The 26,861-nt window shown below is 38.7% G+C and overlaps 2 protein-coding genes across 6 annotated transcripts in view; one reads left to right on the top strand and one right to left on the bottom strand.

Moving 5' to 3' along the window:
- Positions 1 to 8,739, top strand: part of DMXL2 (Dmx like 2) — a 47,987-nt gene extending 39,248 nt beyond the window's left edge. For all 3 annotated transcript variants that reach the window (XM_021537463.4, XM_021537461.4, XM_021537465.4), the window contains 10 exons: positions 72 to 158; positions 238 to 359; positions 1,015 to 1,153; positions 2,064 to 2,124; positions 2,201 to 2,328; positions 3,936 to 4,013; positions 4,607 to 4,698; positions 5,273 to 5,325; positions 5,937 to 6,154; positions 7,272 to 8,739. In XM_021537463.4, the coding sequence (XP_021393138.3) occupies positions 72 to 158; positions 238 to 359; positions 1,015 to 1,153; positions 2,064 to 2,124; positions 2,201 to 2,328; positions 3,936 to 4,013; positions 4,607 to 4,698; positions 5,273 to 5,325; positions 5,937 to 6,154; positions 7,272 to 7,481 (1,188 nt within the window). In that variant the 3' untranslated portion in view covers positions 7,482 to 8,739. The remainder of the gene's footprint in view (positions 1 to 71; positions 159 to 237; positions 360 to 1,014; positions 1,154 to 2,063; positions 2,125 to 2,200; positions 2,329 to 3,935; positions 4,014 to 4,606; positions 4,699 to 5,272; positions 5,326 to 5,936; positions 6,155 to 7,271) is intronic.
- A 1,295-nt stretch (positions 8,740 to 10,034) lies between these two features.
- On the bottom strand, positions 10,035 to 26,185 carry GLDN (gliomedin). 3 transcript variants are annotated; one of them, XM_085588773.1, is made up of 11 exons: positions 25,910 to 25,955; positions 25,477 to 25,545; positions 22,065 to 22,116; positions 19,928 to 19,945; positions 19,303 to 19,401; positions 18,974 to 19,120; positions 18,225 to 18,350; positions 15,442 to 15,522; positions 15,237 to 15,362; positions 14,367 to 14,517; positions 10,035 to 11,183 (listed from the first exon to the last, which is right to left on the bottom strand). In XM_085588773.1, exons 3-11 carry the CDS (start codon positions 22,105 to 22,107, stop codon positions 10,724 to 10,726), a joined length of 1,251 nt encoding a protein of 416 aa, XP_085444899.1. In that variant the 5' UTR covers positions 22,108 to 22,116; positions 25,477 to 25,545; positions 25,910 to 25,955; the 3' UTR covers positions 10,035 to 10,723. The 3 variants fall into 3 exon arrangements, with proteins under 3 accessions (XP_085444899.1, XP_021393135.3, XP_085444898.1); XM_021537460.4 differs by lacking the exon at positions 25,477 to 25,545 and having other exon boundaries at positions 25,910 to 26,185; XM_085588772.1 differs by lacking the exon at positions 25,910 to 25,955 and having other exon boundaries at positions 25,477 to 25,874.
- Between the last annotated feature and the right edge of the window lie 676 nt (positions 26,186 to 26,861).

Below are 26,861 nucleotides of genomic sequence, written 5' to 3'. Positions count from 1 at the left end.
TTTGCACTCTGAATGTATCATTACAGAATGGATTTTCACACTAATTGAAGTTTTTTATAAATGTTTTGTAGGTTGAAGCAGATCTTGGATACCCTGGAGGAAAAGCAAAGATCATTCACAAAGAATCAGATATGATAATGGCATTTGCAGTTAACAAGGTACGCCTCAAATACTACAAGAAATATAATAAAATATCTTACTTATAGTTAGTATAAATTTTGTATTTGTGCTGCATAGGCAAACAGCAATGAAATTGTTTTGGCATCTACACACGATGTTCAAGAACTTGATATTTCAGCTCTACTTGCTGCTCAGTCATTTATATGGATTGGGGAAGAATACGACAGAGAGTCTAAAAGGTAAGACTGTTTCTTTGTGATTATATTAATAAGAGTATTGATTTTCTGTGAGGCTGTGTCTGTATTACCTGTGTAAGCACAAATGGAGCATACAAAAAACATTAATTACTCTTCTTTAGTAGGTTTCAGATTGCTTTGCAAGTGAAGGAAAGCCAGAGAATAATTACTGTCTCTAGGAATGCTTGCACTGCGCAGTGACGTGAAATCCCATGTGGTGCATAAGATAATGAAAGAAATGCTACCTTAGACACCCTGCAGTTCCCTTGCATCAGTGCAGGTTGGAGGGCAGCTGTGGTAGCTGATGCTGGTTGTTCCTGTCCCCTCCATTCCTGCACTGAGAGCTGTGAATGCATCAGCTGCAGCGAGCACTCTGCTGTACCAGCACACTGCACACTGCACACACAGGGCAGGGACAGCCCAACGATATTCTTCTCAGGGAAGCTTATATTCTTATACTGGGATCATCTCTTGAGATTAAACATGGATAGATTTGGGGCTCATGGAAAGAATTTGTACTGCATAAGTGCAGGAATTATCAATTTATAGTCTCATTATTGTCACTTCCTCTACCCATTGCCATTAGGCTCTTGACAAATAATTAAAGATTATTAGGAGCAAAGAAGCATTTGTTTAAAGCAGAACTGTTCTTTCCCAGTTCTGATGACGTTGACTTCCGTGGTTCTACCACAACACTGGCTCCTTCAAGTGCACCATCCTTTGGAGTGAGTCAGATCCAGCCATCTCCATCCATGCCCTGGCTAGGCACTGGGCAAACCAGCACTGGAGCTGGTGTGGTGAGTACTTCTGTGTGTGTAGCTCAGGAGAGGGGACTATTTATCATCTGTTATTTACTAGAGAAATCTAGTGTGCATTAGTCATCATACTGTCAACCCAGTATTGACAAAAAAGGCCAACAGCAACCAAGACCTGGTCAAAAAGAAAGCCAAACTAAGCATTTTCTCATACACTGTGGCACAGAATTATTGTGATGTAGAAAATAATGGGTCGGTCTGGGTGGTTTATTGTGGGAAATAGTAGAGGTAAGAAGACTTTCAGAAAGCTGGGAAAGCAGGCCTTAGAAAGAGAGAAAAATTAGAGCGAGCTGCAGCTGCAAAGTCTGAAAGCAGAAAAGTTACAATAGTACAGTAAGCAAGGACATGAAACAATAGTTTGAGTTTTAGGCTTGGCCAAGATAGACCTTAGAACTGCAGAAAAATATGCTTAGCAAGATAGAAGGTTTTAAGCTTAATAATGAAGTATTGAGTATTGTTAGTAGAAAGCATACAAGCAAGCATTGTGTGATGCAAGTGTACGTGTGCTTTTAGTGACTGGCTAGAACAATTGTCTGTAAGCTTTAACAATATGCTATTGGTTAGAAAGTTTTTAAAATGCTCTGTAACAAAGAAATCTTTAGCTGCTGCTGGCAAGACGTGAGCTGTTGCCATCTTCCAATTGTCTCAGCCATGTAATGAGACTGATGCTGCAATAAAGCTCAAGGAACTTATCCCAGCAGTCCTGTCTTGTTCATGAAAAACCACCAACAGTTTTCTTTCTTATGGGAATTCTGATGTAGGACCATTCAAATAACATTAGCTTAATAGATTTTTTTAACTAGGGGACACTTACCATGTAATAGTATAAACAAAATTGAATAGTGTATGTCTTTTTCAAAATTATTTTAATTTTTCTTCGTTTCATGTAAAGCTGATTAAAAGAAATCTGAATAACGTCAAGAGGATGGCTTCACATCCAGTCCATCAGTATTGTAAGTGAATCATTATTATGGAATTGATAATTTTCTACAAAATACTGTACTATTAATGATCATCTTTTAATCTTAGATCTTACAGGAGCACAAGATGGAAGTGTCCGAATGTTTGAGTGGACAAGGCCACAGCAGCTAGTGTGCTTCCAGCAGGCTGGAAATGCCAGGGTGACAAGGATGTATTTCAATGCCCAGGGAAATAAGGTAAGTACAACATGTAGGGTTTTGTGGGGGGGTTGGAGATTTTATTTATAAGGAAACATTTGGTTGTGCTGTGACCTCTAAAGCAGTTTTACTGCTGCCATGCAGAACTCTTGGGTTACCCTAGAACAATGATATTGTGTTGTGCATTTTGGCTGCATGCGGGAGCTTTGTAATAAACCCTGACCCTTATTCTGCTTTCTCTTCTCTCAGCTCCACACTGCTATCCCATATCCTATTTGCCACATTTTCACACTATTTGTTCTCCCTCTTCAAAAATCTGTGTTCCCATGTGGTGACCTTTTTAAATTAAATATTTTTTAAAAAACTAAGGAGATTCCTTATTTTATAGATGTACACTTGTATCAACAATAGAATCATTAAGGCTGGAAAAGACCCCCCAAGATCATCAAGTCCAGCTGTCAATCAGTATAGGTACAGGTCTTCAAGAAGTGCCTCCCACTTTGCATTCTGTCCAAGATAAAGTTTTCACAGAATGCATTACCTAGAAGAACTTGGAAGACAGGAATAATTCAGCCCAGGAGTTGAAGGCTGTGAGTGTACTCCACTAGAGTGGAGAGCAGAAAGAGTACAAAAAGGCATGCTTTGGCCAGAAGTGACTCTTTGAGGGATATGAGTTGCAGAAAGAGGAGTGGAGAAAGAAATTGGGAGGAATACCCACCTCTTCAGTTTTTCATGTTGCCCATTCAATTATTTTAACAGGTCTTGTCTGCATTTTTACTGACAAAATATTTCACTTCATTATAGTTAAAAGCTATAAAAAGTTAATTAAAGGTGTTTGGGCATGACTGTACATAGCTATAAAACAGCAAAGGTGACATAGCTGGAAATATAAAGTACCTCTCAACATATCTATTTTCATGTGGCATAGAATGTCATTTAAACTTATTCTAAAACTTATTCTAAAAATGTGTTTTGAGATATTGCAATCTTACCATTATGTGGGAATGAGTCTTAAGTCAGAAATTAAGATGTACTTGTTGTTGCTGTTTTTCACATGAAGGTCATTCAGGCAGGACTTGTAAAACCCAACTAAAAAGAGAAAATATAAAAAATATTTCTAAATATTTCTAAAATTATTTTCTGAAACATTTACAAAATATGCTGCATAGAATATACAATATAAAATGTTATTTGTTTTGGTTAATAAATACAGTTCACTCATTTTACTATTCATGACTACAATCTTTCCATAATTGTTCTTACCATGTTTTTATGGCATGCTGTCATGCATTTTGTTTTTTAAGCATTTTCAAGTAGAGTCATGGAGTAATGATGCCTTTGTTAGCTTTAGCATCTAACAGTAGGATTTGCAAGATAAGCTTCCATGCTTTCTGTATTTCCAGAAAAGAATTGAGTATGCAGGAGAGCATCAATCATTACATAATCATTAAACAATCAGCATTGAACTCACTTGCCTTCTAGACTAGTTTTTATTTTTTGTCTTCACGATCATTGTTACTGATACTCAATTTGCAGGGGAAGGCTTTGTGGTTCAGGTGGGTTTTTCCCTGAAGTCAGCAGTTTACTGTCATGAAGCATCCAGTAACCACCATGTCATGCTAATAAATGCAGTTTATTCCTTGCAGTGTGGTGTTGCTGATGGTGAAGGTTTTCTAAGTATTTGGCAAGTAAACCAAACCACCTCAAATCCTAAGCCCTACCTGGTAAGTAAACAGAATTTTTTTATTGTTATTATTATTGTAGAGGAAAGCAAAGTCTTTGAAACTTGAGACAGGCCCAGAGTGTATGACTTTAATGAGACATATTTGATTTTGCTGGTTTTTAATTTACACACTTCATCAAAACAACTGCAGAGTTTCAATGATACAAAACCAATTGTAAAACCAATTGACCATAACAATAAGCTACAGTATAATTACAAATACTCCTTCAACATTGCCCATGTTTAAATTAATAATCAGAGCCACAACTAATGATTTTATAACCCCAAGACTTAGTAAAAATACACTCTTCAACACATTTTACTGATTCTTAATATGAAGACCATGATTAATTTAAAACTCAGGCTGTTGTCATTCACTATACTGTGGATTTGTTCTTTGTCACTTATTGTAGTATCTTTTCATTTTATACTGGATTTTAATCCATTGTTCCATTCTCAAACTGTCAGTTTTTAAGCTTTGTTTCAAAGACTCTCTGTGTTTTGCTATCACTGACATCAGACTGACAGTAGTTACATTTGATGCAAATAACAACTGCTAAGATTGCACTTTTCTGTGTCTTTTATTTTTAATAGAGTTGGCAGTGCCACAGTAAAACCACAAGTGACTTTGCATTTATAACCTCCTCAAGTCTAGTTGCTACATCGGGACAATCCAATGATAACAGGTGTGTTTAAAGAAACAGTGAAGAATTTCAAAACTACTTTTTCATCTCCCTTAACTTGCTAAACTCTTAGGCATTAATGTGTGGCTGACATTTTAAGGCTCATTGTAATAAGTTTTGTTACAGCTTGAACTTGCCAGATAATTTCTTTGAAGATTGTTCTTCAATTACTTGTTTCCAAGTTTAGTTTGTGTGAGGAGTGGTCAATAATTAACCAGTTTTTTCAAGTTGTATTCCCAATGTAACTACTTTGACATGATGCTGTTGCTGCGGGGTAGAAATCTGTTCAGCAAAGCAGGATAATTCTTTTTCTTTGAAAATAATAACTTCTACAATTATTTGCCACAACCTTTGATCAGTACACATTTTAAGGGTAGAAGGTAAAGTTCCACTAAGAATCACAAAAGAGCAAAGAAAATAATTAAAACTCTTAGTTCTTTGCAAATGCTCTCCAATAACTGCAGTTTGTTCAGTTCTGCCTTCTAGACTGACATAAAATGAGAGTACTTTTGAAGTCATGTCACCCCATGAGTCACTTGGCAATAGGCCATAATGATTTTGGATTTTTCTCCCTCAGAAATGTGTGCCTCTGGGACACCTTGGTTTCATCTAGTAACAGTCTTATACATGGTAAGTGCTGTGGTGAAAATTGAACCTCTGCTTCTTACTAAGGAAATAGAGCTTGTGTGTGCATTTGGTGCAAGGGGAAGATCTTGTACTGGGGAACAGATCTAAGTTTGTGTTGCACACTGATACATGCACCTGGTTCTACATATTCTCTAGCATGATGGTAATCTGCTCTATATGGAGAAGTATGAAGAACGTCATAGAATGGTTTGGGTTGAAAGAGACCTTAAAAATCATGTCTTTGCACTCCCCTTGCCATGAGCAGGGATACCTTTCACTAGACCAGGTTGCTCAAGATCAGCTATACTTTTTCTAAATCAGGAATTTATCTGAACTTCATATGGTGAATTTTATATTTTCTCAAAATTTTAAGTCAGGTATGACCCTGTATTCTAAAGTAACTTAGACTGCATGTCATGCTTTCTTGTGCATTAGATCTAGGTATTTCTTAAGAGAGGACTAAGCTGTCAGCTGATAAGACATTACCCATATGAAGGAATATGTCTGCAGAGTTAGAAAATATTCAGGTAGCAATTTCTAGAAGAAAGGTATTTTAAGATTGAGAGCTACTTACAGTTTCAAATATTTTAAATTCTGACATCCTTCTTCTTCAGCCTTCACTTGTCATGACCACGGTGCCACAGTACTTCAGTATGCACCCAAGCATCAACTGCTCATTTCTGGAGGTAGGAAGGGATATATCTGCATCTTTGACATCAGACAGAGGCAAAGCCTGTTCACCTTCCAAGCACACGAGTCAGCTGTTAAGGCCCTTGCACTGGATCCTTCCGAGGACTATTTTGTCACGGGCTCGGCCGAAGGCAACATGAAGGTAAGGCATGGAGGAGCTGGGTTCTGGAGGAGGCTGTTTGGCTGAAGTAGTGTACTGTCTTATGGAAATAGCCAGATAAATGCAGTAACAAAACAAAAACAATCCTCAAAACCCCAAACCTACGCTTGATATATAGCTTGCTTGCTTTACATTTATACTGCAAACTGAAATGTACTGATATATACAAGTAGGTTTTTTTTCTCTTCTAAAGAATAGACTTCTTAAAATTGTGACACTGATTTTAAGTAGATAATGCAAAGTGCATGGTTCTGAAATCTTACCTTTGTTTTTCTCTCACTTAAAAATGTTCTGGCTTTGCTGTAGGACATTTCTTTGTAACACAGGGAGGGGGCGCTCAGCAACTTCAACATTGTGTAAAGTTTCTGTATCTCCAAGTTCTAATTTTTTCTCCTGATGCTATAGCCCCAGACAGCTACTGAGAGGTCAGAGTAGCAAGAAACAAACACCAACATGAAAACAAATGAACAAAACAAACAAACGCACACAAAAAAAAGGACAACAACAAAAAAAAAAAACCCACACAGAAATACAGTCCCTGTTTTAAGGGCCATTTTACCTGAATACTAAGGGAAGGAAATACAACATGGTAAAGAGAAGGTAAATACAGTTTCTTTCCTATTCTGGAGGACTGCTTTACAGGAGCTTTCATGGCCTGACCTTGCTGAGGCTCCTGCTACTTAGGGCACAAGAGGCAGCTGTGCTTCCTACCCCTCTGCACACTAATTAATTACTATCTGCAGCATTCATTAGCAGGAAAGCATTTCCAGCTGCTGGAAAGCTGACAGCAGTGATCTTGGATGAAAATGCAACCTTTTCCATTTCTGCAGCTTTCATGGGGGTAGCTGGGAGAAGGACTCTGATCAGATAACCTGGGGAAGCTTCACCCTGCCCAATACCCAGCTGGTCCACAGTAAGGCAGCCTTACACTGCATCAGCAGCCTCTCAAGACTCTTGGGCTTATAGTAATTGTTGCAATGAGGCAACAAAAAAAATATCCTTTCTCAACAGAGTTTAGAACAGCCAGGAATCTGAAACATTAGGGTGGAAAATACAAATCCTTTAATATTGATCTCCTTTTGTCATTCTTTCGATACAGGTGTGGAGACTGACTGGCTACAATTTAATCCATTCATTTAAAAATGAACATGCTAAGCAATCCCTTTTCAGAAATATTGGTGCTGGTGTCACCCAGATTGAGACTGTGCAAGGCAATCGTATCTTCTCCTGTGGAGCAGATGGCACACTGAAAATGAGGGTTCTTCCCAATGCTTTCAATGTACCTTCAGGCATTTTTGACATTCTGTAGCATCCTGTGAGCTAATCCTGGTTTCTATAATGTCCCTATGAGTAGCTAAAAACACAGTGATATGCACTGTGGAAAGAACACATTGTGTTTCCTTTCAAATCAGTTACTGCAGCATTAAGTATTATGGGGAGAATACCAACACTTTTACAACAGGTGAATTTTGAATATGCCCATAAGGATCACTGGAGTGGAAGTGCATGTACTGGATTGTAAAAGTAAGGAATTCAACCCAGTATTGTTGGTCTTGGGGGAGTTATTGCTCAGTAACCCACAAGCTGCATTTTGTGAGTGTTATAAAGATCCTGGCAGTTGTCAGTCACTTCACAAGCACTGTGGCTCTACAAGTCAGTAAGCATTTCTGACATGATTTTGATTACTTTTATTCTGGTTTTTCCCACTAAATGAAGCATGTATACAACTTCTCATTGTAAAATAGTTTAGTTTTAATTAAGGGTACTCAGTGTATTTGATTTCTGCAGAAAGTGTAATGGATGCGAACGCCGTGGAACATGTGCAATCAAGGACGTACTGTGAGAGATGTATCATTTTATGCTGAGATTTTTTTTCCCAGTTAGTATTATTGCACAGTTGATACTGTAACTTGCACATCAATACATTTTTAAATGCAATGGGGTTTAATTTGCACAGTATTTTCCTTTCTTTCTGAGCTATGTTTTCTATTGGACACCTGCCTTTACTTTAGGAATGTATTGTAAGCACTAAATGTTTGTAGTGAAGACATCCAGCATTCTAGTCAGCTTTGAGTTTTGAAAGTCATTTGTTCAGAAAATACTTCATTAAATGAAGCTGTTAAGAGAATACCAATGGAACATATAATGCCACATTTCAGATGAATGTCAGGCTTTATGTGGCCAGCTAGTAAATAGTGGATAAAACTGGTAACTAAATTATTACCAGAGTATATTGTATAAACTATGCAGAGTTCAATATTGTTTGCTTGTAATATAACTAGCTACTGTTGTCAGATGTATTTTTCTGTTGTAAACAAAAAACATGTTCTTTAAGGACTGGAATGGATGTCTGTGTATTTAAATGTTAACAAACTGTCTTATTCCTCCAATGAAATTTTGATGTCTGTGCTGTATTGTAAGATATACTAGAATAAAAAGCACCTTTCTCCAAAGGTGATTTTAAATTGCAGCTTGTGAAGTAGGAGACGTATGAAAAGAAAGAAGGGTAAATGTCACTGTTTAGTTTTCCCTTTGTAAGTTAAATAAATTACTTTTATTTCATGAAATAGCCCATTCTAGAACTCTTCCTTATATTTAAACAGATTTATCTAAATCTCCAGTACATTGACTGGATACTTACTGAGTTAGCTTTAACTTGACCTCAGACTGTACTGAAATAAAAAATATTAGCTGTTTACATTTTATTTTCAGCTGTTCTTGACAAGTGCAAGGTTAACAGAATTAAGTTCCACAGCTGCAAGAAGAAAAGAGGTAGAATTTCCTGCCCTTCCTTTTCCAAGAGATTGATCCAAGTGTTTCAACAATGTTATGCAGAAGTTTACCACGCTTTGAGATAGATACATTATCTAGAAAATATCACATCTGATTTGAACTGTGTTTGCCTGAGTATATTGCTGACTTTAGGGGTATTTTAGCTGTATTGTGGTATTAGTACCACAATTCAATTTTTGAAAAAAACACCACAATCAAACAAACATGAAAAAAACTACCAACCAAAACTTCACACCCCCCCACAAAAGTCCACAGCCCACAGAATTGTAGCTCTGAAGTGTGAAGTGTCACACTGGTATGAATAGACTTTTTAGTCTGTGAGTTCTGATGTATATACTCGTTCAAAGTATTAATTATGATTTTTTTGTTCCCTTCTGCATCTCTCTCCTTAGCATGCAAGGCCTTAGTGATAACAGCAAGTGTCCTGAGAAGAGCCCAGCCATCCCTGTGTCACAGGAGCTTAGCTGCAGCAGGGGGATTCCTCCAGCACATTTGCTAAACAAGGTTCTGCAGGCACAGACATTCCCAAATTCATTAATCCCCTCAACAGGGCCTGGATCACACAGGTATTAAACAGAACAGTGCAGGTCAGGATTTAAATAACACTTTGCTTCTAAGTATTTGAGTGCACTCCATGAACTTTAGCAATATGCAGAGGCAGCTTAGAAATTCAGGTAGGGGTTTTCCAAGAGCATGATTTGAATCCAGATACATAAAACAACAGTAGAGGTTTTTGTTCCAACATTAAATTTAGAAATCTGAAATACCAGAACAAAATTAAAATAAAAAAGTTCCTATTATTTCTCACCTTTAACTTAAAAATCTGAATGTGAATTGGCAGTCTCAGACTTATGGTTAACAACATATAAGTCACTAAGCAGTATGATGATTCTAAAAATAGCAGCAAAAAAGTATCCCTTCATTTTATGATTTCGTTTGTGTGGATGAATGTGGGAACATTTTGTTTTAGTAATATGCCTTATTAAATAGTTATAAGCAAGTTATATTGGTATAGTTTGCATGGCAGTGAGAGCCAAGGAAGAGTCTGCAGCAACACAAAAAACTCAAATACTGTTAAAAATGAAATTTTAATCATAAAGGTTATGTCTTTAATTTTAAAGAAACACAATTCATCTCTATTCAGTATTTAATGTTATTATTCCCATTTTCCTTTAGCTGGATTTTGCTTTTGATTATTCACATTTGATTTGATTTGTCAAATTTTAAGCTTTCTTCTCTTTTTCCCTATTTAAACAAGTATTTGCAGTCCTATTATTTTAACAGCTTTAAACCTTTGTCCAGAAAAAATGGTCACACAGAATCCTTGGAAATTAAATGAAGGTGACAAAGGTATTTGTACACAAAAGTTCCTTATTTAGATGTTTATATTAGACCATCATCTCTGACTAGAAAATGATTGCAGAGATGATTGTAAGTAAAAGTTACAAATAGTCTCTGCTGAGCACATGACCATGGAATAATCAATGTACATTAGACACAGTTATCAGCTGAGTAACGGGAAAAACTGAAGTATGTCTATGCTGTGTGCCATCTGCAATAGTGAACAACAATTTGTTTTAAAGATGAGGATGGCCTGTGTAATTGAAGTGTGTTTATACAAAGGCACCTGATCTCCCTTTCATACACACTTACAAACCACCATCAGCAAACAGATTATACCAAGTGAAGAGACCCCCATGTGTATGTCAGAGAGATTTAAACAGATCCTGTAGTCAAAGGTGGCATGTGAAAATATATTCATCTGTCAAAATGGACTGGGTATACCATTAAGCTTCCATTCTCCCACGTGTACAAATTCCTGTCTCGCAGACTGTACGAAAGCATAGCAAGAACAGACTGTGAAGACCGTAACTCAAACCTTGCATCAATCTGCTTCCCTTTCAGTAAATCAAAAGCAAAACTTACTGTCATGTCCTTAGTGTCAGTAACATACAGAATGCCACATGCTATGAATGCATTACCAGCCTTGGACTTAGGATAGGTGGTATTGATGTGCCGAATGACTGAGAATGTTTCTTCATCAACGTGTGCTACCATTATATTTTCATCAGTGCTTGAGGCATATATAATCCAAAGACCCTTCTCATCCACTGCTATGTTGAAATACGTCTTGGAGTTAGAGAACAGGTAGTTCCGGCCCTGGTGTAAGGCATTTTCAATGAGCAGGGTCCCCAGCGACTCTTTATCGAGCCCAAATCTGAAATGAGATATGGCAAGGATTCAATACAGGTGATCAGGGCTCATCACACACACGTGATGGGTGTGAATCACTGATAGAGGTGTTCTTGAAAATGCTTGTTCAAGGAGCATTCTGATGTCTTTTAAGATTAAGTTCTCAAAAAACCTTCCAAAACATCAAGAGAAGAATACAGAGTAACAACCAATCTCAAAGGTGCACAAGAGCATGGATTTGTTTTTGGTAGGTTTCACTTTATTTAGTCTATGAGCTTTATTATCACCAGGATGAAAGAAGCAACTAAAAGGAATGGGTATGAAAAAGAATTGGATACCAAGTGAAGGCCCAAAATTGCAAAATGGAATCTATACAAAACTTTGTTTTGGACTAGGTGGGAACTAAAGGGAGAAAATGTGATTGACCAAAGCAGCAGGAATTCTGGGCAGCTTCACCTAGTCTTAGAGTTCCTCTGATGAAAACAGTTCAGATAATGCAGTGGTTTACCCAAGTAGACATGAAAGGAATTAAATTCCTACTTTTGCAAGAGCCAAAATTGTGACCTTACGCTGACCTCAATGGGACAGTCTGAATACTTCCATCTCTGATGTATAAAATTGTTTTTATTCCTTGAGATTCCTTAATAGGTCAGTAATCTAAGGGCAGGAGCAGTGAGCAGCTACATCATGTTTCTCTACTGGTTTAGGACAGTAATCAGCTCCTCCTGAGACACATCTACTGTCAGCATTTAATCACCCAATAACACTGGGCTTCAGCAAAGGCAGGGAGAGCATGGCTTTATCTTTTTAAATAATGCCTTCTGCAAAGAATCATGTTTCAGTATCTGACTTCTCTCTCACTGTATAGCTCCATGCTTCAAAGAGATGATGGAAAAACACTACTCAATAAAGGAATCTGCTACACTTGCAAATATTTTTTCTGAAAAGACAGGCTTAATCACAGGAAAAGTTCAGATCCAGGAACATACAATACTGGAAGAACAGTTTTTCTGTTTAAGCAGCATTGATAGCATCTATTGGAAAAATCATCCTAAGAAAAGTCAGGAATACCCAGCTTAGATTTCCTCAGCTTTTGGAAAACTCACACCTGCAGCAACTCCATATTCCAGCAGCATGTATGTGAAATAAAAAAACAGTTAAAGGCAGGAGGAGACTTGAGAAATACATGTGTCAACCCTGTTAATCTTGTTAATTGCTTCACATCCATAAATAACCTCATACAAGGGCTAGAAGGACACACTTTAACAGGACTAGTCAGTCAAAAAGGCAGATTTTCTTCAGGATTCTTTTGTATAAAAAGCTAACAAGATAGAAAGCACCTCAAGATTCATTAGTAATGTACAATTTCTGCAGCACACCACACCCTATCTTTTCCTGTTATATATGAAAATCCTCAAGGTAGCAAAAAAGTTAGATTTCATTCCCAGGTTCTGTTGGGCTCCCCCAGTCAGAGACAGTCCAACCTGGAATTCCAAATGGTTCCAAAATTTTTTAACCTTCTGACATCTTGGGGTAAATAACAAGATATAGTGTAATAGTTTCATCAACCACCAGAACTCAAGCTACAAACACTTTTCTGATCACTAATATCAATGAAGTCAGTTAAAAATTAGAGAGATAGTAAAGCATGTTATGAAATGAGTCAAAAAAAATGAAACAATCACAATGTTGGGGGTCTAACCATCATGAAAAAACCTCACAAGGATCAGACAAACCTAGTTTTACCAGCTTTTAAATATGACAAGAAACTCACTTTGAATGTTTTTTTCAACATTTGCAAAATGAACTAACCAGATCCTCACCTATACTTTCCATTAAAACAATACAACAACTCCCAGAAGCTTTTACGGAGCTCAGGATTTGAAAATTCCACAAATAGTTTCTGTTCCTCTGTACACAAAGGCATTTCCCAATTAATGGTATGCAAGAAAAGGTGAGGAATCTCTGCCCTATCACCATGTATTGCTTAGGACAGTGATGGCCTTTTTCTACTACCAGAGAAAAAGCCAAAAGTTCTTTAAAGGAGGCTGCCAGAAAGTGAGCTTGTGCTTGGCAGACTAAATATTATAGAATCCTTGCAGCTTGCTCACATTCCTTGGCATGCACATGAATATAGGAAGGCAGCACTCACACCTGCTTGGGAACAGACATCAAAGTATAGTAAATGTTCTTGGCTCGGACATCAGAGTCATGTAAGAACTTGAAAGCACAAGCAATCTTTCACTTGCCCTTGGACTGTCTTTGGCTCTTCCCACAAGGTGAGATCTGGGGGTTGATTTGTGTTTGTCCTCAGTAGAAAGTTAAATAAGAGATGTAATTCTCAGTTCTAGTTCAGGGAGATATATCAGGAAAGTAGTAGAAACTTCTTATTATGAGGAACTCAAACACTGGAGCCACTCCTCCCCAGCGGAATGTGCAATTCTCCAGGTCGCCCCGTCCTCAGCAGGTGCCTCAGTGCTCCCCTCTGTGCCAGCAGCATTCCCTGCTGAGCCAGAGCAGAGCACAGCAAGGGCCCTGCAAAGCCACGTTTCATGAGTAGGCCACGGTCACAAAACCACCCACCTACACCTCCCACACTGCAGCTGAACCACTTCTGACTCAGATGCAGGTAGGTGCACAGCTCATTCTTCTAAATCTAATCCTTCTGGTACCCAAATTCTTTAGTCAGTTCTCATTTCTTGTGATTATGAACACAGCAAAGATTCCAAGTTGAAGAAGACCCACAGCAATGCAATAGAACCTGTTGGATCCCAGGATAGCCAAGAGGAGAATTTGTTGTCTTCTCTGCACATGACATCTTGTTCATCCTGGGGGACCTATTGCTCTGTGACATGGTAACTGCAGAGGTGAACCCCTGAGACACAGAGCTGAACAATGCCTAAAGAATTGTCACAGCAGAGTAGTGGTCCTGAGCTATTCTCCCAGTTCTCCTCCCACAACATCTGCACACACAAAGTGGAAGGCTGGTGGCCCATACTCTAGTTCCAGATTGGAAAGAATGAGTTGTTCTGTTGTGGAAAGAGCTCTGAACCATTCCTCCATTCTTCCTATTTAGATAGGACCAAAAAGAAATACAAAATGCTACAAGGAGAATTGTCTGCTTTTCTGAGTTTCAGCTCTGGTACTCCAACCCATTGCTCCTCCTTTCACAACTTCACTTGTCTTAGGCCAGCTATCTTTGACTTACTTCAGAATGACATCAGTTCCTCCCTTCTGATAGTAGAGATGATTGTTTTGTACTGCATGACCACATCCATAGAAAAATCCTGTGATGTTAATGATCCTGTAGCTATCATTCAGCAAGGCATTGGAATTTTCATATTCTTTTATATAGTTTCCTAAACAAAGAGGAAAATGTTGAAAAAAAGGACAATCATTTTATTCAGCTAATTTTGAGATCTCTATACTAAAGCTCAGTCTGTACTGAAAGTCTATCTCAATCAACTAGCAAACAAACAACTGTATTTGTGTTTTCAGTAGTGATTCAACTTGCTGGAATGTGAAAAAAATAATCCAGAGACACACAAAAGGAATCTATAGAAAAGATGATCAAGAGCCTGCTTCCCACAGATGTAATGGGTCCTCATTCTGAACACAGTTGATGTGTATGCAGAAATATTTCCTTTTCCCACTTAGGTCCTGGACATTTTCCTGCTCTAAATGTAGCTTATGCAGCAGTTGGCTCATTTTCATGCCTAGCTAAATGAAAAGGCAAAACTCTGAGCTACAATTTAGAGAAGTAAAGCTATAGGAAACATAAACTCTTGAAAGAAAAGTATAAAAAGCTGCAAACAATAGACATTTAAATTTTGATTTAGTAAAAAACCCAAATATCAAGCTATTCTAAAAATCTGATGTTGACTCTGAAAATACTCTAAAGGTACTACAAATGCCTACAACCATATGTATAGTCAAGTATTTAACAGGTAACATGGAAAATATTCTGAAAAAGATGTGGCTAAAAACTCATCATTCTTACAAGTTTAGGTTGAAATGATTGAGGAAGCAATGTCAGGATAACAACAGATTTTTGGTCAGTGACAACCGCTAAAAATACCTGAAAAATGCATGGTGAGCCAAATCCTTTCATCACTTATGTTTGCAGGTTCCCTCATCCAAGTTCCAAAAGTTTGCTGTACACTGACAAAGCGAACAGGACTTCCTACAGACGTTATGACACATTCTAGTGGGGAAAAAAGCACATGTCCATGATCTGTGACAGGGAGAAAGTAGTACTCAAGTCACACTTTGTAGCAGGTTACCAGCTTTTTTTGAAGGACCTGGGTTTCTGTCTTCAGCCTTTCCAGCAAGGGTATCATCATTTGGTACATCGCATATCTCATCTAGGGTGGAGGGAGAAAGAGAAAAATGACATATTTTACCCTATTCGACATGGCAGATGGACTCATCAGTGGCTCCACTAAAATAACAGAATGACAACTAGGATTTTGCTTCATCTGGAAGAAAAAATGCTTAGGTTGGTGTGGTCAAAAATGAGATAAAAGACTTACTCTCACTTCTGCCAAGGAAATGAAGCCTTCAGGCTGACAGTCAACTTTGAGAAGTAACTAATTAAATCAACAGATTTAGTTCCTTAGCTGTGAATTTCTGAGTAGCCACTTAGGAAGAGAGAGTTTCCCTTTTTATGAGATAACTTCAGGCAGCTGAGGTAGCTGGAAAATGGCTGATTTAGTAGTAAGACAAAAAGCATTTTCATGGGAAGGAGTAGTTGTTAAACTCAAAACCTTCATGCACAATTCCCCACATACCAGTAGAGAGGGTGGCTTGTGTAGGCAACACAGAATGTTTTACTCATGCTGTTAATGCCCGAGAGCAATAAAGCAGTAACACATGCACTGAGTACATAATGCAAGAGCTTGATATCCATGCCACTAAAGAAGCTAAGGGAAATGACACATTATATTATTTACACACATAGAAATTGTTAGAATCACATTAGAATCAAACACCTGGAAATATTTTTCTCCACCTTACAATAATTTAAGGACTAGCTGTCTGGATTTTCTCTTAGCATTCACTGTTAAAACAATGCCTGAATTAAATTACTTGTGGACCCTTTTCTTTAAAGCCAGGTATCTCTTCTGCCCTTAAAACAATGTGGCACATTTCAGTTTCTTAGAATGAATAACCACAGAGAATAGTTCTCAGCTTTTTGCTGGTTTCATTGTAGTCTTGTTTTCTAATTCCATTCTTAACTTTTATCTCCAGCATTTCACACTGCTTGACACACAGGCTGCACATTTTTTATATATCCATTTACATTGTTGCCTCCTAATATATTTCTAGGATTTACAGGTCTGTGATTAAGTTTAAGTGACAAAGATAGTTAAAAATAGGTAAAAAATATAAAGTAATGCTGAAAGGGTACCATGACATTCAGGAAAGAAAGGACAGCTAATACTGCATTGTTGTTTTCTCCTTTAGGTCATATTCTCCTTTTGTTCATACAGAAGAAAATTACTCCAAGATGGAGCAAGAACAACATGTATTTCTCCCATCCATTATCTAGGGCATTTGGTGAGATGACATTGAAGGTTTGCAAGTGATCACAGTGTATCTCCAAGTAAGGTACAAACAATCCACCCAGACGTGGTAAGCTGAATGCCTACAGCTAGAATTTACCAATCCCTCGAGATCCCCTTCCAGCTTCTGATCCCAAAATACTTCGAGAATATTTCAAAACATGAAATCACCCTTCAGAAATTATAAATTGCAATGCACAAGCTGATTTTTCTTGGGCTCAGTCTAATAGATGCAGTTGACTTCAGGAGCAGTTCCCTGTACAGCAGTTTATCTAAAACTATAGGATAGCCAAGGGCCAGGTCAGTGTTTGTAGCAGAGCTGAGTGCACTATTTGCCTTTGAGAATATTTGCAGTACTTGCAGCTGCATGGATGAGAAAGCAACTAATATTAAAGAGACAGTTTTCAATTAGAGATTCTTATGGGAAATTTTCACTACTTTCTTCCCATCAAAAACCAAGATAAATATCCTGCCGCTTCCTAACATAAAATATTCTGGTTGAGAGTTAATGGAGTTTAAAAGTCATTAAAGCTATTCATTTGGTCTGTTGGGGGAAGGTGGGAAGGATGGAGCAGAGATGTTTTGTTTCTTCCAGAATTCACTAAAGTACCAGAGAGAAAAAAATTTTCCTGCACTACCAGGTGCAGGTATTATTCTCTTCTCTTGAAGAAATTAGGTTTTACCAGATTCAAAATTTAATTAGAAAAAGCCAGGCTTGTATTATGCAAAAAGTTAATTACAATTGTAATTCAGCATATGTATTTTCTTTCCTTGAAAGAGTAATTAATATTTAATTACAAAATCTGGGTTATTCATTGAATTTTAGTAATAAGATCTCATGGTTTGCTGAGTCATAAAACCTAAAAGTACATTAAAGAAGATCTCATCTTTGCAGACTTATTTGAGTATAATTCCCATTTTCCTGCTGCAATTTAAAATCCATCAGAAATCCATCAGAGAGCTTATCCTGCAAAGCATTTCAGTTTGTTTCAACACTTGAGAAGAGGCCACCTGAGCAAATGGCCCAATTATCTCATACAACAGTTCATGCATTTCTGAATTTCAAATAGGATGATATTTCTGCTCCAGCTCTCTCCTGTCCATTGTAAAGAAGCTCCCTGGGCTCTGTTCTGACACTCCAATGTCCAGAATCAGGGGTTTATATTTACATCTAAAATTAAATATTCATTATCTAAAAGCTAAAAATTTCAACTGCATTTCTCTTACTTTCCAAATTTATCCCACCTAATAGAAAACATAATTTGTAAATACTTTGCCTGAGTATTAGCAAAACACAATTAAAAAACTTACATGAAGGTAGCCTGCTGCCTTACACAAACTGTATTTCAGCAAAGCACCTGAGCACATGTTCAGCTTTATGCAGATTTAGGCTTATGCCGTTTTAGTGGTGCCAGCAAAACTAAACTCATGCTTATTGTTTTGGGCCTTAAAGCAATGGTTTAATCTTGGTTTAATGGAAAAGAACACTGGAAAGCACCAACCTGTGCATTTGCTGCTGTAGGTGTTCTCCCGAAGCTCTGCTTTGCCTTTACCTTTACGTTTACGTGGAGGCCCTGGGGGTCCAGGAGGTCCAGGGGGCCCAGGTGGTCCAGGCTCACCTTTTGCACCTGTATACAAAATGCAGTGTCAGGACACAGCCCTTCCCCAGGCAGCAGAAAAACCTGCAGAGAACTGTACGTGTCCACAGAACAGCCTCTCTTTCTTAAGAGGTTCCTGAGTACAGAATATGGTGCAATAAACTCTGAAATGCTGTTTGTTAGAAAAGAACTTCACAAGGAGTAGGACATCAATGCATTTTATCTGTCTGGATTACAGGCCCATTAGAGAGTTACAATTTTAGATGCTACACTGCTGTAATTTTACACAGCTTATATTCGGCTGCCTCGTGTATTACTGAGTGGAAATTTGCCCCTCATTTTCTAATAGAAAAATAAAACTACACTGAAATAAGGAGCAGGAGGAAGTCAAATGTATGAAAGCATTCTGGAAAGGGTGAAATGTACATACGCTTCAACCCAAAGGTCAAGCAGAAAGGTTTTTGTGAAGATTTGCTTTGCAAAGAAAACAATCTCCTGTGCATAGCAATACTCAGACCTCCCTGTGTATATAAACCCTGTTTGTACAGGTTGGTCCTGCCCTTGCAGATCACATTCATGCTTCAGAAGTGGAACATATCTTTTTCTGTCAAGTACACTGTTGCAAGAGAACTTCCAAGAGCACTTTTCCATACCTTCTAATATCACATCATTGTTTGCATCCCCCTTTTCTCCCTTGGATCCTCTTGCACCTTTTCCTCCTGGCATACCATCCTTGCCAGGTAAACCCATTTCTCCCGGTTCTCCTTTCTGTCCTTGATCACCTTTTGGTCCTGGCAAACCTAGAAATAAAAACCATTTCAGTATCAAGAGCACTACTCCAGTATTAAGCACCAATTAATAAATACTTTTACTACAAACCATATTCACTCTAGTTATATTTTTCACTGGTATTTAGCTGGATAGCTGTGATTTCTTTGGCTTTCAAAGCAGCATTGTAACCTAATACGAAGGGAAGCTGTACCTATTTTTCCTCTTTTTCCATTTACTCCTGGTTCTCCCTTTTGTCCTGGAGTTCCTGGGATTCCATCTGATCCATTGTAGCCAGGCAGCCCAGGAGGCCCTGATCAAACCAAACAGCATGACTGAATTTTCACTGTTAAATGCAAGTTACCCTGAAATCTACTATATTTACATGCAGCACATTTATAGATATATTTAAATCCCAGCAAAACATAACTCATACTTTTCTGATAGAGAATTATTCCAAGCAGACTCACAGGTTAAGCAGCAGAGAAAGAAAACAAGTAACCATTCATAACATAGCCCTGAAACCATCTCAGTGAGAACTGAGACAGAATTCAGTAAGAAAGGAGGAAAAGTAATGGGGGAGGTGGGAGGCTGTAATCAGTAACCAGTATTTTTTTAAAAGATAGTTTTAATGTTAAATAAAAATATCCATTTCTTTGGGAGGTTAATATATAAATTCATCTCTTCACTTTGATGCTACTTAAACATATTAATTTAGTTTTGATCAAATGTTCTACTCCCTCCACTAGAAAATTAAACTGTTGAAAACATTCCCTCTCTCAGAAGGGAATCTGTTTCAATTACCCCCAAATGTTACTGCAATTGTCCAAGTGTCTTACCTGGGGGTCCTGGGGGGCCTATAACAAGAGAAAAAAAAAACAAAATAAACACAAGAAAGAAGAAATGGTAAGTTTAACTTAGCAAGAAAACAAAACAATTCCAAACTGAACTGATTAGCACTAGATCAGAACAGTAAAAGCATAAGAAAATCTCTAATTTCAAAATGAGTGTCTGTTTAACTGCTTTGTATCATAAATAACTATCTGAACATTAGCAGTAAGTCATACTTGCCAAAAGAGTAACACATTTACATATACATATTTTGCTTTTTGCAAATTTCAATTGATAAAGGTTTGGCAACAACCTCTGCAATGTAACCTCACTGTCAGGGGCCTTGGTGCCTTCACAAAGCCATGGATACAAGACACCTCACAGTCATATTTCCTTTATGTAAATTTTCTTCAAAAACCTCTTCTAGTGGAAGAATATTGGCTGTACAATACTGATGAATGTCACAATTAACAATCCTGTTGGAAATACACATTAAAAATACGTGCCACACTTCTCTGTGTTTTACAGATATTTCATTGCAATTCAGGACTCAGACTATAAATAGGAAAAAAAAAAAGTCTTGTCATTCATATCAACAGCCAGACTTTTCACATGTGATAGTTTTCTAGTCTGGATCAAGCTTCCCATAGAAACTGGTTGGTACATTTAGAAGTTGGACTTGCTTCAGTCAGTCAGAAACTTGTAATACAGAAAAATCTATCTCACTCTCTTACACAGCTTAGATGTAGGGCCCTAAAGAGAAGCAAACATGTCAGGCAAGAGTAGAGAAAGATTAACCCGAACAATGTCTGTGATTCATCATCTGTGATCCCCAATACACATTAAAAATTTTAAAAATTGAAAAAATGGGGACTACAGAGGTGACAGCTGCAATTAAAGAACCAAATTAACTGTGAACATTTTTATCCAGCCAAAATACTGTCTTGTTTCAACCAAACTTTCTACAACAGAAAATAACAGTAATTACTAGATTTCCATAAAGATGACAATTTTCAGCATTAATTACAAAGCATTATGAGTAAAGTGAAAACCATTTTACAATACCATTATAGGAACCATCCCTTTTACTCAGTACAGGCAGTAATATCAGTTAACATCTTTCTGTCAGTTTTCCAGTAAATGGCCATTTCTTCCACAGTATGTTACATCCATTAGTGCATTTAATTACTTCCTCATCCCTAAAGCTGAGGCTCCCTGTACAAGCATAAGATACATAAGAAAGGTGCTTGAAAAGCCACAAATGTCATTGAGGCCTACAGCAGAGAAAGCCACTCATGTAGTGGTGTTAAGAGAGAAAAAGGTGCAAAAGGCACCAAGAAACATTAATTTACAAGTCTGAAACCCAAAAAAACCCCAAAACTTAGATTGTCCATGGTTCAGCCACTGTTGCAATCAGAACTGATGTACAGCTTCAGAAATATTATTTACTATCTGTGTGTACAATGGTAGTTCTCATTGATGTTTAATCAGTTGAGTCATATGGACTCTATTGCCATTTGAAAATTCAAATCAGACAGCAAGTGAAGCATTGTTTTAAACTCATAAAAACTGGCTTCTTTCTCATCTTCTCATTTCCAAAGGGAACACAATTCATCCTGTGACAGACCTCAAAGCTGGACTGTAGCTCTTAAATTGGCTACTACCACTCTTCACCAAACCCCACAAAACTTTCCACATCTTCTCATGACTCAGCCATCAGCAGCTCCAGGTCCTCACTGGTGACCTGTGACTTCACTCAGTGCCACTGCTCCACTGCAGTTGTAACAAGGGAAGCACGTTTCTACCCCCTGCATATTCCTCCTGTGTTAGGCCTGGAGTGTGACATATGCAAAAATATTATGACTAAATCTCAACTGGTATTTGAAACACTCAAGTCTAAAAGATTTGCTTATGAAAATTACGTCAAAGAGAAATGGCTCCAAATAGCATCAATTGAGCTCCTTAAATTCCAGCATTTATATTCAGAGGGTACAGATAAGTCCCAAAGCAGTACATATTAACCTTTTTTAAAATTCTGAGAAATAGCAGTTTTTTGACAGGATTATTGACCTCGGTTTCTTTGAAAACACTGATTCTGGGTTCCTGGAAGTAACATAGGTGTAATGCTTAAGGCAGCAAACATACCTGTTAAACAGATCCCTTTTGTGCTGTTACACAAATCCACCATCACTCGGACCTAATATTGCAAAGAAATTGAAGTTGAAAACAATGTATTTCATAAAAGTATCTGGTTCACCTTGCCTACAGAAATAATTCCAAACCCAAAGATACAACTGGCCTTCTGTGCTTATTAGAATAAGCTATTCAGAATGCTGTAACACATCCATCCCTTTGGGCAGTGTTCTGTTCAAAAGACCTCAGTTTAATCCTTACTGAAAATATGAATAAAATATTGGGCAGACAACTCCATACATCACTTAGCCATTAGATTTCACACATTACTGGAACACATGTGGTTGTCCATGCATGGACTCTATCTCTAGTAGAAGGTATTAAAATCCAGTTATCAGCCAATACAAACTCCATTCAATTTTATTTTATATTTGCATTAAGTGATGGAAATTTTTCTAATGAAGCATACCCAGGGGGAAAGATGATCTGTGTTCCAAGTGAGCAATTTCTTATCTTTGAAAAACCAAGATGTGCAAAATTGAAATAGACCTTCATCCACTCAAAATAATTCAAGCAAAAAGACAAGTCTTTTTTAAATCAAGCTGGAAGACACATTCATAAAGATGCTTTTAATCTAGAGTAGACTAAAATTTATCAATAGAGGAGACATCTTTACAAAATAACACAGTTCTTATCTGAGCAAACATTCACTTTGCATGTCCTGCATAATGAGAGTCAACACTAAAACTTTTTGCTACTCATCAAAACAAAACCATGAACTCTGGAGGTCCCTCAACTCTCTATGGGAAAGTCTAATGTTTATAGCCAGAAAATAAAGGGTCACTATTTCAGGGCTGTGCAATGTGTGGTAATTTATGAACCACTTACCCAGAGCTGCACATTTGTTGATCTTTGTGCAGTTACTCATATTTACAATTAATAGAAATTAATGGAATGCACTAGTCCCAAAGACAGAAGGAACAAGTGCAAGGCAATCTGAAAGATTGAAGTTTAATGCTAGCAAGGTTTATGATGATTTGCCACTGTCAATGATTATTTTTAAAATATTATTTAAAAATCATTATTTTTAAAATAAATGCATCATTAGTTTCAACTTCCAAATCTAACAGACTCAAATAGAGGACAATTAGTTTAATGGAAAGCATCCTTTTGCTGCAGAACCAAACCATATTTGACAATGAGTTCTTGTTCTGTCTGATACATGCTGAGAATGTACTGATTCCAGACTGTACTGGAACAGTACATTTAAAATTTTAGACTCAGTTTAAATTAGCTGAGAATTGTTAACTGATTTTGAATATCAGAATATATAATAGTTTGTTTTCTTTTCCTTCACACTCCTCAGAAACACTTGGCACCTACCCTGTAATTTGTAAAATACATATTGTCCATGTGCACTCTAGCTGCATTTTAATTTAAATAGTTTTGTTGAGGTTGTTGAAGTGATTACAGCTCACTTTGGGGCCCTCCAGTTATCTCAGCAGCACTACTTTTACCCGTCAGTGCAACTCAGGTGACAATTAAAAAACATGGCACTCAAGAAGTGTAAATAGCCTGTGACAAAACCTCCAGCTTAGCTATGAAAGATGAACAGACCCTTCACAACCAGCATCATCACTAAGAAAAGCTACAGATAAAAATATCTTATTTAAATGCTAAAATCTTCATTTTCTCATGGAGAAATGGTAGAAAAACAAAAATAAAATAAACCCCAAACTATGAAATTTTACTCAGATAATTGGTAGCCACCATCTCTTGCACTGTCTTAAATCACATTTTGAGTCTTACTGGCCTGTTACCCCCCATCAGCCTTTCTGCAGCAGCAGATTTGCCAGTTTCCTATTTTTACTCGCTTGCAAGATAAATACACATATACTTAAATAAGAGGCCCTGAATAAAAACTATGCTCATGCTATTAGAGCTGACATGATTTTTGCTGCCTGTGGTTATTTCAAAGGTTCATGACCAGAGGCACCACAGCTGTGTCCTGAGCAGGGGCTGTGCAGGGCAGTGGGACACTGGTACCTGCAGTGGCCCTGGCAGGGAGAACCTGCTCAGCCCAGCCTCTCTTCAGGCCCACGTTCAGCAAGGGCCACCAGTGTCACAGGGGCCATCCCACCAACTCTGAGGAACTTTGTCTCACACTACAAAAGTAGCCAAGTCTTCAAATTACATTGGTGGGAGTTAGATTCAAAATACAGAAATGCAGGAGTGGGAGGAGGGAGTGCTTGAATATTTTTCTAAGGACTTTTTTCCCCTTGAGCAAATGATTCTGTGCACAGTTACACACACTCTCCTGAGCAGTGGCCAGAATGAAAAATGTTTGATGGGAGTAAGAATAAAAAGGCATCAAACCCCCCCAAGCAGCTCCCTGCAGGATACAGAGATATAAATGAAGCACATCACACACAGCAGTAGTCACAGTGGACATTCAGAGACACAAGTGCACAGTCTGGCCACATGCTGTTCAAATATACACAAAGTGCTCAGTGCTATTTGGAGAGGGCAATAAAATTAATGTAATTTGTAATCATGGTACCTATTGACAGCAGATTAGCACATTTAATGGGCACTGCCAAAATTATCCAGACACTCACCTGCAACTAATGATCCCAGACTGGGCACCTAGCAGTAAATGGCATTGACTGTCTTCAAGCCCTATCAGGATTAGGATCCTTTCCCCAGTAATTTTATTCGTGGATCTTTTGGACTCAAAAAAGCAATTTGTATCAGATAGAGCAAAACAAACTGCAGCTGCCAAATTCAGGGATGACTCCTTAAAATAAGTTATTTAAAAGACAGTTTTAAGTACAAAATCATGTGACTTTACAGATTTTTGCTTTTTGCAGGTCTTGCACTGCAAATTCTAAATTCAAAGCACAACAACTTAAAGGGCCTAGCTAAAAAACAAAAAAAAATATTCTAAAACTCAAAGTTATTATCAAGACTCCATGGTATGAACACTTGTGCTTGACACTCTCATTAACCCTAATATTAATGGAGATGTTATCACTATAAAATGAGGATAGCAATAGTTTATTAACAAAAATGCCATCAAAACATGACAGAAGAGGTATTTTCTGTGTATAATTTTTTAAACCAGCAACATTAATACTCAAATAAGAGCCTGAGTTACACTTTTGTGCATATAGATCTGCAATCCTTACTGGGGCAGTTTCCACTAAATATTTTTCTTGCATTTCTTCTAACTCAAAACTCAAAAGCTTTTCAATCTATTCAAAATTTTTCAGCTATATAACCTGTGTAATTTTTTAACATGACATTAGTTCCTGCTGAGCAAGATCACCTTTTCACTGATGTGCAAAAAACTGTGCTGTTCTGCCAGAGAAAGGACATACAGTTCTCCTGATCCATCAAATATCACCTCAAATTTAACACTTACTGGAAGGACATTTTCAGTTTCAAAGAAATGTCAGACATCAGCGGATGTCCAGTGCCTCATGCTGCGATGCTGAACAGTGCAAAACACACGAGAGTTCTGTTAGTAGTGTTAGCAGATGTCCAGTGCCTCATGCAAAACACACGAGAGTTCTGTTAGTAGTGTTAGTTTTAAAAACCAGAAACGTCGGAGACTGGAAGACTTCTTATTGAAACGAAATTCTGGAGTTTCACTAACCCCCCAACTCCCCTCCCTGTGTAAAAGTCTAGTTTGTAAAGTCGGGTGGTTCTCTGCAAGCTCCGCGGCCCAGCATTCACAGGGCGGGCAATGGGCAGAGCATCCCCGCCAGGTAAAGCCGCCGCGGCAGGAGCGGCCGCCGGGACAAGCCCCGGCTCTCCGGACCCCGCCCGAGCGCAGCCCCGCGGCGGGGCCGTACCGGCACCATGGAGTAGGTGAGCATCATCAGCATCTCGTCGCTCTCGGCGCGCACGGCGCCGCGGGCGCGCTCCCCGCGGCGGCTGCGCTTGGCGCGGGCGGCGGGCGCGGGCCCGGGCGGCAGCCCCCGCGCGGAGCCGTTCCCCGCCGCCTCCAGCTCCCGCAGCGCCGCGCCGAGCTCCCGCCACTGCGCCAGCAGGAACAGCGTGCCCGCGGCGCTGAGCGCCGACAGCAGCCCCACGGCGGCCAGCAGCGCCCGCCCGCCCGCCGCCCCCATCGCCCCGCCGCGCCCGCGCCGCCGCGCCTTTATCGCCCGCGCCGGGCAGGGCCGGGCCGGGCCGGGCCGGGCAGGGCAGGGGCAGGGGCAGGGCACGGCACGGCAGCGGGGCCGCCGCCGAGCCCTCCCGCACCCGGGCTGGGCACTTCCCCGCAAAGCCGGGCAGGACACGGGGGCTGCCCTCGGTCACTCCCAGAGGGGGATGCGCCTGGCACAGCATGGGACCCAAACGTGCTTTCAAACGACTGACGGTGTACACGGCTTTTTCCAGGTGTCAAGCAGTGAGACTGCGTAATAAATATCCCCCCGTTAGATCCTGTCATCACACACATCCCTGACACAGGTCCTACAGTTCATACCATCACCGCGCTCTCTTACGAATACCATGTGTCACTCAAATACAAAAATTGACCTGCTGCTTTAGATATTCAAGCACAGACCTTTCCCAAATTACTCTGCTAAACTTTCTGTGACATGGAATATCTTTAATATAGCAAATTTTTTTTATCAGTTAATTCATGGCCAAGATAAGAAAATTAATTACAGCATACAGCAGAATCTGTCCAAATACCATGACTTCATGAAGAATGTGGAAGTTCTTGAACTAAAAACACGTTTCAAAAAAGCTATTTTTAAAGCTGACATTTCAAATCAAAGCCATACACTTTCTTACATT

Source organism: Lonchura striata, chromosome 10 (assembly GCF_050655825.1).
Source record: "Lonchura striata isolate lonStrDom1 chromosome 10, ASM5065582v1, whole genome shotgun sequence".
Classification (NCBI taxonomy): Eukaryota; Metazoa; Chordata; class Aves; order Passeriformes; family Estrildidae; genus Lonchura; species Lonchura striata.
Note: the sequence above shows the minus strand (reverse complement) of the source record. Positions and strands in the feature narration are given on the sequence as shown.